Genomic DNA, 14,494 nt, shown 5'->3' on the forward strand with positions numbered 1-14,494 from the left:
CCCCCGCCCCCTGCCTCAATTTTGGGAACAAGGTAAATTGCCTCTGTATCAAATCAAGACTAGGAGGAAAAAAATCTACAGTAAGGCAGGTCTTCCCTATCAATCACCACCTGACTCATCTATGATCGGTTTTCCCTTTCAACCTCAACACTTTAACCCCAGGCAACGCTGCTCCTCCAGGTCCTTCTAAATCCATCCCAGAAAACAGATTCTTTCCCTCCCTTCTCAGAACTTCCAAGAGCTAGTCCCTTCTGGGTCTTAGATGCTATATACTTACACATTTCTGGTGACTAACCTCATGAAGACAACAATCAGCAACAACAAAAAAAGCAGCAGCTAACACCTGAGTATCAACTGTGTCATGCACTGCCCTAACTGCTATCAATATATTATCTTATTCCATTCCCACAAAAATCCTATGATCTTGTTGGTATTATCATTTCCATTTCACCAATGAGAAATCTGAGGCATAGAGATTACACAACTTGTTCAAGGACACAAATTTACAAAACACCAGAACCTGCGTGCAAACCCACATTATACCCACATTGTGTGGATTCCTAATCTGAAAGATTACAGACTGCCTCTCAAAGAATGGTTCAGATGGGAATTGCTTTTAATCTGAGTCTTGTGCAAAGACAGAATTGCCAATCAAAATTTTGTCATTAAGTTGCCATAACAAAGACATATCTAAGAAAATATGAATGTAGGAAAAAAGTCCTTGGAAAAAAGTCCTTTTTTACAAGCAAGGAAGTTTGCTTTGTGTTTTTCATTTCTTACCTCCAAAGTTCTGGACCTCAGCATTACAATAAATGTCTATCCACAGTGGCTGAAAGAGCTGCTTGCTGAGGTGGTGAGGACCTGACAGTGAAGTGTTTAAACTCAGGTTACCAGGAAAACTTGAAAAGTAGGAGTTGATTAACTCATGACTATAAGAATGGATTAAAGGTCTGGCCAGGTGCAGTGGCTCATACCTATAATCCCAGCACTTTGGGAGGCTGAGGCAAGTAGATCACCTGAGGTCAGGAGTTCGAGACCAGCCTGGCCAACATGGCAAAACCCCAACTCTACTAAAAATACAAAAATTAGCCGGGCGTGGTGGCGGGCACCTGTAATCCCAGCTACTCAGGAGGCTGAGACAGGGAGAATTGCTTGAACCCAGGAAGTGGAGCTTGCAGTCGAGCCGAGATTGCGCCACTGCACTCCAGCCTGGGCAACAGAGCAAGACTCCATCGCTCAAAAAGAAAAAAAAAAAAAAAAAGGATCAAAGGTCTTCATTGAGACTGGAAGCAGCAGCAACACTTAGTACCTAACTACCAGAGAATCTAATAGCCTAATGGACTTGAAAATAGCTAAACAAAATAAATAATTTCTATTTGTAATTTCAATATAGGATTCTGCTTCAGCAGTAATAGAGAAGGGAGGGCCAATAAGGACCCTAAAACAACTGCTGTGGCCAGCTACCTGCCTGCTTCCCACCACCCTGTGGCCCTGTACTCTTCTCCCTTCTTTCCTCTGATAAGTCCCTCCCCTTTCTCATTTGCTCTACCTTACCACTACCACACACTAGGCTAAAGGGATGAGTTAGCATTCCTACTACAGACAAGGTGGTTCACAGGCCAGACTGTGCATAGGACACTGGAGGGTCTCAACAAAACAAACCCATGTATTTCCCATTCTCAACAAACAGTTAAAGAACTCAGCAATTAAATTCACATGCACATTCCTTTAAAATTATTACAAAATTAGAACTAAATATGAGAGAGAGAGAGATTAAACCACAGTATGGAGTGAGTATTTCCTAGGATTATGTGGTAGTTTGCTTTTTAACAGTCTCGGAAAAGAAAACGCTTGACATCCTATTCTTGGGCAATGTTGACAGAGAATTACAGACTCCCTGATTCCACGGGACATGGTGACACTCTAATGCCAGAGTACCATGAAAACAGTGGATGTGGTGTCCACAGTCAATGACACACCTCCTAGTCCCAGAAATTCAAGTCTGAGGAAATCTAATAGTCATCTCTTAGTATCCACAAGGAATTGGTTCCTGGATGCCACCCCACCCCATACCAAAATCTACAGATGCTCAAGTCCCTGATATAAAATAGCACAGTGTTTGTATATAACCTGTGCACATCCAGTATACATTAAATCATCTCTATATTGCTTATAATACCCAATACAATGTAAATGCTATGTAAATAGATGTTATTCTGTACTATCATTCTATTTCATTGTTGTGATATTATTTTTTATTGCTTTTTATTTCTATTCTATTTATTCTATTATTTTTATTTCTGATATTTTCTATCTGTGGCTGGTTGGTTGAATCCACAGACATAGAACCTGCAGATACAGAAGGTCCACTACATGTTAAACCAGGTTAGGCCTGCTCTGCTCTAGCTTTTGGCTAAATGAGTTAAACCCAGTTGAGCTATTTTTAATTTGCAAACCTCTAAACAGTTTAGGTTAGGCTTCTTGGAATATCTCCTAGTTCATGTATAAAACTAGGGCAAACATATGATGAAAGATGCAAAGGACTTTGTGGCAATGCTAGAAACCTAGATCTAAGGAGAAAATGAGACATAAAATAGGATATGGTGGTAAGGCCTTAAGGGTCAGTCAGTATACAGTTGAAATCAATCAGCCTGATGTTGCCAGACCAAACTCAAATTTAGGAGGTAAACATTTCATTACTGTTAAACATCCAGTATTCTTCTAATTTATTTGGAAACCTTGACAAATGATCTATTTCCAAGCAGGACAATTACCTCGAGGGCAAACATCCTGTCCATCATGCTTCTTGATGAGGTGGCATCAGCAACAATATGAACCTCCACTCCTCGGCCAACTAGCTCCAGGGCAGTTTGTTGGATGCACACATGAGTCTAGTAGGAAAGTACAAAAATTGTATGTAATAACATGATAAACTAACAGTAGCTGACAAATGTACAACAACATGATAAAGCAGACAGAGCACTACAAATCATCTAAGGACCCTGTTCTACATCTAGTTTTGCTTCTAATTAGCTAGATAATCTGGAGCATAGAACAGTATCTCTGGCTTTGGTTTATTCATTTGTAAAATCAGGAACTGAATTAGGCCAATGTTTCTGATACTAAGAACCTTAAACATATTCTTAGAGTTCTACAAGAATTTGTTAAAGATTTTGCTTCACGTGGTCTGGATGACCTTCACATAGCTGAATTACTAGCACTCAGTTTTGGTGCAACTTTGAGTTTATTTCTTCATTCACCCTAAGTGTCCAACATGAAGAATGAGTCTGCAGTCTTGCAGACGGAGAACTTAGTGGGAAAACTGAGTCATTACAGGGCACTCTGTAGTAAAGGTAGGCCAAGTTAAAAATAACTTATGACACAGGCAAAAAACACCCAGTTCATATCATTAGCAAATGTATTATACAGATTCCATCTTTGTAAGGACTAACTTGTGACAATTCATTAACAGACACTATAGAGTGAAAACAGGCTTCAACAATAACTGAATCATGTATTACAACCAATGAAAGTACATTTCAATGATGCCACAATGTCAACTTTATCTTCACATGACAAGAGTTTTGGAGAATTATCAAATGACACCTCATTAAAATTAGCATTGAAGGACTACTCAAAGATAATTGTGATTGAGCATAAGGTCTAATGATGATGAACAAGCAAAAAAAAAAGTGCAAAGCCAGCAACAGCACTTGGTACGACATATTTACACAAAACAGGCTTCTTCTTTACTGTGTCAAAATACAGAAATATTGAACACACATCTAAGCCTGAGGAAGTATCTTTCTACTATTAAAATCCACTACTATAAAACTTACCTTCAAATTGTCAAAATCACATTAAATTAATATTTTGATTTCATTGTTTTAATGTTTTTTTCATAATTTTTAAAATTTTAGTTTAACAGTTATTTAAAAGCTAGGAATAAATCAATTGAAATCAGCAATAAGAATCCATTAGTATTTTTCCCCTGTAAAAAGATACATACATCATTTGAAGGACAATGAACTACATGACCTCCAAGGATTTTCTAGCACAAAAATATGACCTAACTGAAATCCTACAACACATATATTAAAATAATGCCTTTGGTGAAAATGTGTTCCAAAAGTAGTAGTTAAAAATACAGGACCAAGAATTAATCAGCTTACATACATTCAAGTCAGTTACACAACATCTCGGTATTTTAGTATCCTCTTTAATATGGGGAGACTACTGAGTATTTAGCTCTTATGTGGCTGTAAAGGACTTAGTAAATAAACAGCTATAAAAGGTTCAGATCAGTGCCATGCAAAGAGTGAACATAATACATGGTGGCTATCTTTCCTCATTATGCCTACATGGCATACCATCTACGAAATTATATTCCACAAATATCGAGTTTTCTATAAATAATATTGTGCCTAAATCATAGTAACAGGTACTTACTTCTACTCCAAATAATACAACACTCCTGACTCCGGGAATCTCTGCTAATGCTGCTTCTACTTCTGGTAATACCATTGAAAACTTGGTCTTTGGAAGTACCAGTTTTACACCTGTTAAATCAATTTCTTGAACCGTGCTCCCAAGACCTTTAGGATACTGTTCTGTTACAATAACAGGTATTCCTAAAATCCGGGCCCCTTGCAACTGAAAAAAATAACCAAACACAAAAACAATTAGCTATACATATATATGTGCATATATGAGTATATATCATGATTCAGCAAATACGACCAAATAAACAAACAAGCATACCAGTCTTTGTCCCACACTAATAATATCCCCAAAATACTTGATGGCTGGTCTGAACCTTTCTTGCATATCACAGCAGAAAAACACAGTGCTTGAAGGTGTAAGATTTCCCAGGGTAGTGAGCTGAGGAGAAAAGAAAAAGAATGACTTAGCACTTGTTATACAATGACAATTATTTTCAGTGGAGGTCAATAAAGGAAGAAAAATGGTCCTATTGTTTGAGTCAGTAAGTCAATTTCTACAGCTATTATCCAAAAAAAAAATATGAATTACAGGAAAAAAAAAACCAAAAAGATGTTCTCTGCATTGCTTTTCATAGTGGAAATCAGAAATGAACCAACCAACAATACAGACATGGTATAACACATTTTAACACATTCACATGACAAAACATTCTTTAGCCAGTTAAAACACATATGTATATATGTCTTCAAAGAATTCATACCATCCAAGGAAAAATACTCATAATGTTAATTTTTCAAAAGTGAAGTTCATTACAATATTAACAAGTGGTTATATAATTAGGGGTGTTGGTAATTTCTTTTTTTTATATCATTCCTTTATTTTCCAAGTGTTATTTAAACAGATTTCCTGAACATTATTTAAAGAAGTTTCTTTATAATCAGAAAAAGTGTTACAATAGAAAAAAATCTGATGTTGCTGCTTGTAAGTATAAAAAGTAAAACTTAAAATATCTGTAGCAGGAACATAAAAACTAAAAACAAAAAACAGAAGCAAATCCAGAATTACTGCTATCAAGATAGAAATATGCAAATGCTATTCTCAAGAATAACTTTCAGAGTTCAAACAAAATGCAGCGAAATGATACCAAGCACACCATTGCTGTTAAATGAACTGTTGTCTGCTTCACAAGGAAGGGACCCATATTTGACATCTCCATTCTTAAACTATAGTTTTCACAATAAGGAAAGTCAATGAATTAAGACGAAAAGTGGATAGATTTCCAAATCTCGTATTAATTGCTGTAGTTGGTCTATAACAATTTGGGCTCAATATGGATCCACCAAAAAGCAAAAATCACCACTAAATATGAGAATTTACTCTCACTGGATTCTTAAAAGTCTGAGGTGCTTTTCTTTCTTTTGCAAATTGCAGGAAGTTCTGTAAAGGATGAGTTCTGGTCCTGAATGAACCACTATCAACACCCTTCCTAACCGCTCCCTTAAATCATGCCTCTAATTATCCTATTTTGCTTCCCCTAAAACCACCTACAGATAACGATTATTAATAATATTCTAGAGGAGTCCGTGTCTGGATTATATGGTGTGGCTGCACCACCAGCACAGCCTTAGACTCTCCTTAGTGTCTCTGCAGGTGGTTGACTCTTTGGAAACAATTACTACATGAATTAAATTAACCATTAAGAAATATTTAATCCTTAATGATATAACTGTTCTAATTGGTTTACACTTTGTTTGATCTATGTTCTGGTCTGAAGTACCCTGGCACTTTAATCTCCCTCTGGTACTGACTCTATAGATGTGTATTAATTAGCCATGCACAATCCAATACCAAATTCATGTTACCACGTGAGAGCCACCTGTAATTCTTACTCTATATATAGGGTTTTCCTACTTTTCCAATAAAGTATGATTAAAATAAATTCTCAAGCATATTATATATTCTAGCTTTGGCTGTTTCTTTGTTTAATTTTTAATGCAAGTATTATGCCTCCACTTTGGTCATTTTCAAAAGCAGTGACTAGGATCCTATATATACATATAAATGCATTGCTGGGAAGGCCAATTTTTGTGCATTTAGGATACTATTTTAAAAACCAATCACTAAATTATCTGTAAACATCAAATATTGACTCAAAAGGCTCAATATCCACATTTTTATAAATTTGAATAATGGACTCCTAAGCATCCACAACGTGTTTAGGGCACACTACATAAAGCAGTTTGCCTGCAGCAGGCCTACTGAAATAACCATAATGCAACTAAGCCAGTCTCACCATTCCACAACAGGTGAGAACCAGCAAAAAAAAAAAAAAAAAAGTATGAAAAATAAAATTCCTGGGCAGTTGCATAAGTGTGGTGGATGCCATTCACTAACACGCTTAGAGCTTACACTTGCTTAGAATTCCAGCTCTCAGATCCTATTTTATACTGTATTGACTACCTCTGTATACATTCCTAACAAGTTTCATTGTCTGGATTCTAAATTAACAGAAGGTTATAAACAGCAAATCAGAAAGGAAACCGCTGGAGGCAGGCAAACTGATAGCAGCAAGAAATGATGGCTGACAGAGAAAAGATTCAAAATACAATAAAAACAGATCAAAACTCAAATAATGCTACAGTCTAGACCTCCAGTGGAGGAGTAACAAGCTGTTCTAACTTATCAACTAGGATAACATCATTCCAGCACACTAATTAAGAAACTGTTAAATTATATATTTCAGACGGACTACATTATAAAATGGTCAAGACATTTTTAAGTTGAGGTGTTTAAAGGAATAAATCCTTACCTACCCAGGAATCCTAAATATCCACAGTTGTGGTCTCCAGTTCTTGCTAGCTGATGTTTCCTGCCCTTCATTTTAGCCATGAGTTCTGGACAGGGGACCGCATCAGATGTGTCATATTAGACACAAATTGAGGTAAAAAATACAGCCCTAAAATCCTCACTGCCCTGCGAAATCTCTCTTCTATAGGAACTTACCATCCACAAACTCAGTAAACAAAGAAACCACAGAGAATACAGTGGCAAGGAATGTTTTTAAAGCAGAGTACAGGTTACAATTTACCGAATAAAAATACCCTACCTTTCATAGACATTCTCCACATGCTCTTGAATACAACGTGGAGAGTATCTATGTAAGGTGTTTAACTTCCAACATCCTCTTGAATGTGACTGCACTTAGTACTTTGCTTCTTAAGAGTAGAGTATAAAGGGGGAAGAGTAACTTTACAGTGGAGAGACCTGAGGACTATGTCTCAGCCAGGTGATCAAGATTAATGTAATTAATGGACATCATGATAATAACATGTACCCTTGATATGATGTGACGAGAATGACCCTCATGACCTTCCTCTTGAAATTTCACAACCCCGTTCCAACAATGAGAAAAACATCAAATGAATCAAAACTGAGGGACATTCTACCGAAATATCTGACCAGTGCTCCTTAAAACTGTCAAGGTTATTAAAAACAAAGTCTGAGAAACTGTTACAGACTAGACGAGTCAAAGGAGACAAGACAACTAAATGTAATTGGTATCCTAGATTGGATTTTGGAACAGAAAAAGGACATAAGGGAAAAGCTAGTGAAATATGAATAAAGTGTGGTTAACAGTAAAGTACCAATGTTGGTTCTTTGGTTGTGACAAATGCATTCCAGGAATATCAAATATTAATGTTAGGGAATCTGGCTGGGCATGGTGGCTCATGCTGGTAATCCCAGCACTTCAGAGGCCAAGGTGGGAGGATCATTTAAGCCCAGGATTGCGAGAGCAAGGCCTAGGCAACACGGTGAGACCTTGTCTCTACAAAACATATTTTTTTGAGACACAGTCTCACTCTGTCGCTCAGGCTGCAGTGCGGTGGCGCAATCTCAGCTCACTGCAACCTCCACCTCCCGGTTCAAGTGATTCTTGTGCCTCAGCCTCCCAAGTGGCCAGGATTACAGGCGTGCGTCACTGCACCCAGCTGATTTTTGTACTGTTAGTAGAGATGGGGTTTCACCATATTGCCCAGGCTGGTCTTGAATTCCTGGGCTCAAGTGATCTGCCTGCCTTGGCATCCCAAAGTGCTGGGATTACAGGCATGAACCACTATACCCAACCTACAAAACATATATATATTTTTATATATATATATATATATATATTTTCTTTTCCTCTTTTCTTTTTTTTTTTTTGATTAGCTGAGCTTGGCGGTCCGGCTCCTCAGGAGGCTGGACCTCTGAGATCCTCTGAGAATGGGAGGTTGAGGCTGCAGTCCAGCCTGGGCAACAGAGCAAGACCCTGTCTCACAAACAAGCAAAAAACAACAGGGAATCTGGGTACAGGAATATAGGAACTCTCTGTACTATCTTTACGACTTTATTGTAAATCTAAAGCTATTCTAAAATAAAAAGGTTTTTTTTCATGGCCTCCCTATGCTATGGTAGTTGGGGGAATAACTTCTATACTTTACAAACAGAAAGGAAGTTTTGTGGCTACCAAAAACATACTGAAAAACTTTAATCATGTCCAACCAGTCCTCCCAAATCCTCACCCCAAATCCACATTAATTCCAACAGGCTGTTAAAATCACACAACTCTCTACATTTCGGAAATTTCTTACTTTGACTCGTGAAGTTCTCTTAAACCAAAATCTTTAAGGTAACTAAAAATATCGCCAGTAGCCAAACTTTTACATGTTGCAAGTGTAAGACAGTCAGTCCTGCCTCAGCAAATTAAAAGTGGACTGGACCAAATGTCACCAGGAATAAAAGCATAGCAACTACAGATCTATGCATATTCAAGGAATATAAACAAATCACATATAAATATACGTATCTACACACCTTCATATATCTATATGCCTACACAGCCCGACAAACACATTTGCACGATACATACACAAATATATATATATAAAAATACAAAAACATGATCACAGCCAATGGCTTCCTCAAGCAAGAGTTTAAGAGATCAGATTCAAGTATAAATATTTTGTCCACTTTCTTAAGAATTATCATAGCTGGGATTTGACCTTAGATTTCATACTCAAAAGACCTTTCACGTCACCCAGCCCCATAGCAAATTACTATAGCGATTTGGAATAATTAAAATTTGAAACTGTAAATGTGATGTTTAAAAAATTTGGTAGTCAATTAGAGTCACAAAATAGGCATGATCTGCCTGGGAGAAAGTCTGGAAGGGGACCTGGGGGATCATTATTTCACTTCCAAGTGTTTCTGAGGAAATCCGATGACCACAGCTATAGTAAGGCCTGGCTCCAATGTCAACTCACAATAGAGGTCTGTGATGTGACTCCCCCAGGTTACAATGATTCTCTTTATAGCACAAGCCTCAGTAGGCATTAGAATCTGAATCCAAATCTCAATGTCACTAATTTCGATTACATGAACTTAGGTAGGTATCTCCAAATGCAATTTCCTTACTATAACACAGCAAGGAAAACAGTATCTACATTATAGGGGTATTTCAAGGATTAAATGGGCTTCATATAATCAATCAATAAATTGATTAGGCTATTCTGATGTCCCTCATATATGAAAAACTATACTCTAAAACTCAGCATATGTTAAAACTTACCCTCTAATGAGGATAAATACAATTAAGATCCCTTTAGAAACCTATAAATATATATAGGAATGCTAACATTGCGTAACTTGTTATGTTAACATAATAAGCAGAATAAGGAAAGTGAATCATAAAGTAATTCATAAAGTAGATTTCCAGATGTTACCAAAACCTTACCAAATCACTGAAACAAGATTGTTCCTGGAAAAACCGATCTGGGACTTTTTAGTTTAGGCTGTGAAATAATACTTACTGGCTCTTATTTTTACAACATATTCACCTATTGTAAACACTGATGTCACAGGCATAAGGTTACAACCCTAGCCTATCAGATAAGGTATGAGTTTTCTAAATCCCCAAAAGAGGCCAGCTGTCTCCACCCACCCCAGGGGTAAGGACTGAAGGACTCCTTAAGACTGTGCCTCAGACTGGGGTGAAGGTGAAGCTAGACAAGCCCAGGACCACAAGGACATTTGAATCTATATTAGGATTCCCTTGGTTAACTAAATGCAAGAAAAAAAATTCAAAATTCAGATTATAGCTCCTACTCTCACAGTTTATTTATAGGTAGCTCTAATGTATTCACAAGGAGCAAAAAAGGATACAATGCTTTAGGTATTATTCTGGAATGTTAATTTTTTTAAGTGACACACATCAAACCAGTGGGGTGGAGACAATACAACCACCTCAGGATCCAGCTGTCTCCTCACTGAGCATTATCTCATCTACCCACTCTTCCTGCCACGCTCCTGAGGCAAAGGTCCTGTAATCAAAAACCACTACCTTCAAACTATCAAGCCAAAGGCGGACAAGGTTCCTTTCCTCCTGCCTTCCCTCCCTTCCCACCATGAACCTGTCAGCCTCTTCTAGCTATAAAATGTTCATGCCCCTGTTTAAAATAATAATAATAGCAATAAACTTCCAAGAAAATGAAAGCTGGAGCAAAATGCCCTGCCAGTTAATCATTTTGGGAAAAGGTCAAAATAACCTTCCCTGGGAAGCCCTTATCTTCTGGCCACAGAAAGCTGCCAAAGCCTTCCCTGCTATGTACAGAAGTAAAATCCCCTCACTGGCATCCTTCTTACACTGTCCATTTCCTCCTCCCTTCTCCCAAGGCTGTGTCTTTCCTGGCCACAGGCTGGAAAATTCACTGGTGGTGGCATGATACCACATTTATGTAAATTCCCATAGTTAAATGTTTCCTTTAGTTAAAACTTAGAAAATACCTTTTGAAAAATTAAAACTTTCAAGTCATAAAAATGACCTAAATTCCCACTATATAATCCTCTCATTTACATTCTTTCCCGTGTCTCAAAATTCATCAGATCTCAAGCATTTAGCTGCAGACATACAAACTAAGCATGAAACATGAGCTATGCCTTCATCTACCTGAGCTGTCAGCAGACATTGTTACTTTGACAGAATATTTGAGAAAAGAAGTCACCAAAAACTTGCCACAGCCTAATACTGGCAATGGGGGTTTTAAGGATCAGTTCTCAGAACCACTAACAAGCACGGGTGCAGTGTGTGGCAAAGGCAGCCACTGTGTTTCACAAGGTCATCAGCCACAGCTGTCAGAACAAGCATGAAGGCAACTCAGACCACAGCGCAAATGAAGAATACATTCTAGGCTAACAGTATGTGAGCCAGGGCCACAGAGGCTCCAGGGCCCAAGTGTGGAGAAATAATAAATCGCTATTTATGCAATGAACTACATGTGGCCAAACCTGTGCTCTTTGTCCCTGCCTTCAAGAAGGGGCCTAACATCCCCAGTAACATGTACTTACTGATGGGCCACCTTGAGTCTTCCTAAGTGACAAGCATTTATTCCAAAGAACAAGGAACAGCATCAAGACAAATAAACAAACAAGAGCTCAGGTTTGTGGCTTGTTTTCCAGACTGCTCAATTCTCATTAAACATGCAAGCAGTAGTGCTGTGTTTGGCTGTAAGTGACTCTCTGCATATGCCTGGCTAGCTCCTCCACACGCATTTGCGGAGGACCTAGCCAGGCATATGTGGAGACTTGCCACATAAACTGCAGCAAGTTACTCACCTCCACCTCCCTATGTTCTTCTGCACTTCTTCAAAGTTAAAGTTTCATTTATTAGGTAAGGAACAAGAATTAAATCCAAGTTTGCATTCACTGTGCCAGGCACTTAAAGCTGCCACTCACATGTTTGTGGAATGAACCGTATGGTCTCTTATAACCATAAAACATCCAAGTCTCTAGGATTATACTGTTAGGTTACAAAGGATATACTACAGTAGTCATGAGAATTATCATGACTTTCTGAGATTATACACACATATGCACATGTATGTGTGTATATATCTCTCTCTCTTCTCATATAGACATAAATAGGTATCAGAGGTATATACGGTATATACTGTGCACATATCTATGTATATGTCCCTTTCCTTTATCTACTTCTAAGCTAGGAAAGGCATCTGGCTGAAGAATTCAAAGTGTAACTACTAAAATGAGATAATATAGAAGAGAAAATATTTTAAAGAATTTAAAATAAAAAGCTATGTAAGTGCAAAAATATAACTAATGCTTAAGAATTATTAGACCAGTTGGTGGAAAAAATATCTTTTGAAGATGGAATAGAGTAATGCTATTGTTATTTTAAACCTCACAAAAAAATGAACTATATATAATCTATACCAAGCAAAACATTTCAAAAGCCACAGGTGACCAGAATTACACAACGCCTTTTGAGAATGTACAAGCATTTTCAGGTACATACATTTCATTAATTTCGAGAATGTCTTTAAGAGCTGCCAGACCAAGGTCCTGAAATTTTCAAATATAAAAATCCTACCTTGGATGGGGGGGACTCTCACAGAGCTGGGGGCTAGTTTAGAATAGCATTATCTTAGATAAGAGCCCAGCCTCCCTCCCAGCCATAACAGGAGATGCTTCATACAGAAGTCTGCATCCTAAGTATAATCCCAGACCTCCGCAGTTAGCATTTGGATTCTAGCCTTTATAAACGGACTTCTCGAAGGTGCATCCAACATCTGAGTATTCTGGCAGCAGTAACGTAAAAGGACTGACAAAGAAGGCTGAAGAGAGATGCCAGACACGAAAACGCTGGAAGATATAAAAATGGGGAGTCTTAAGCACCTAAGAACTGCAATTCCCTGTCTGGGCAGCAGGTCAGATTCTGGGGTATCAGATCACTATACCCGGTTCCAGGTTCTCCAGTGGTAGACAGTGCAGTCTCTCAGACTTTGTCCTCTGAATGCAGAAACTTTATCCAAGCTAAAGTACCTGCTTTGGACACTTCTGGCACAGGTGTTGGGGTGACAGGAAACATCATCAATTCAGCTGCCAACTACAGCTGAAAAAAACTAGGGAATAATCATCAGAAAATGGCACTGTTAATGGGTACAAAAAACAAAGTTAGATAATAGGAATAAGGTCTAGTGTTCAGAAGCACAATAGGGTGACTATAGTTAACAATAATTTATTGTATATTTCAAAATAACTAAAAAAGTGAATTTGGAACAAACAAATAAATGATAAATGTTTGAGGTGATGGATATTCCAATTACCCTGATTTGATCACTACACTGTATGCTTGAAACAAAATATCATGTCTCCTATATATATGTACAACTATTATGTGCCCATAAAAACTAAAAACAAAAAAGAAAGAAAATGAGTGTCATTTTCGCTCACCGCGAAAGCCCTTAAATATTAAAATCTCTTTTATCCCCGAATCCCACATTTCAGTTTGGTCTTCTGAAAGAAGTTTCTCAGCTAAAGAAATGATATTGACAGTGTACTACCTAAATTATACCTTATAGTCTTTCCTTTCCAAAATACAAATTCGCCAAGTGAACGCTCTGATCCTAAAGAGGGCGGGAGATTAACCCGCCTAGCAGGAGAGCACAGCTTAAAATAAATGCTTGTAAGTAGTCCTCAGGTAGAACAACTATCCCAACCAGCAGGCCCAGGAACTCAAGGTCTAGCTTAAGTTGGGTATTTGTATTTAAGAAGGAATTACAATCCTGGAGTTAAATGACTTTTTCAATAAAGGCGACAAAATGTAATCAAGTCAGTAGACACTTTACTAAGAGGAGGCTAAGCAAATGGTTATTTGCTTAAGGTTAGGGCGCTCTTAAGCCCAAGGACCCAAGAGCCTGGGAAGGCGGAGGGCTGGGGGAAGGGTTTGACTCCCGAAGTTTGCGTTTCCGCAAGTGGTTAACTTAACTCTAGGAACAAACCCTAAGACCAGTACTTCCCACAATCTCATTTCCCCCCATTCTGCATCACCCATCACCCCCCCAAAAAAACAGCTACTACAGCACAGCCCTTTGGTTACGCAGGAGACTGACTGGGACCTGCTCCTGGCATAAAAAGCGGCTGCGGGCGACCAAGGACCACACACGTGGGGGCGTTCGCGGGTGCTGAAACCAGCTGCGAGGCCCACGTCCCCGCCGGGGAT

General features: G+C 38.3%; 1 protein-coding gene across 1 annotated transcript in view; it reads right to left on the reverse strand.

Annotated features, from left to right (window-relative positions):
- Positions 1-14,494, reverse strand: part of ISOC1 (isochorismatase domain containing 1) — a 32,016-nt gene that overhangs the window by 3,537 nt on the left and 13,985 nt on the right. The window contains exons 3-5 of the mRNA XM_011981216.1: positions 4,762-4,912; positions 4,450-4,653; positions 2,775-2,891 (exon numbers count right to left, since the gene is read on the reverse strand). Of these exons, the coding sequence (XP_011836606.1) occupies positions 2,775-2,891; positions 4,450-4,653; positions 4,762-4,912 (472 nt within the window). The remainder of the gene's footprint in view (positions 1-2,774; positions 2,892-4,449; positions 4,654-4,761; positions 4,913-14,494) is intronic.

Source organism: Mandrillus leucophaeus, unplaced genomic scaffold, assembly GCF_000951045.1.
Source record: "Mandrillus leucophaeus isolate KB7577 unplaced genomic scaffold, Mleu.le_1.0 Scaffold221, whole genome shotgun sequence".
NCBI classification, from domain to species: Eukaryota; Metazoa; Chordata; class Mammalia; order Primates; family Cercopithecidae; genus Mandrillus; species Mandrillus leucophaeus.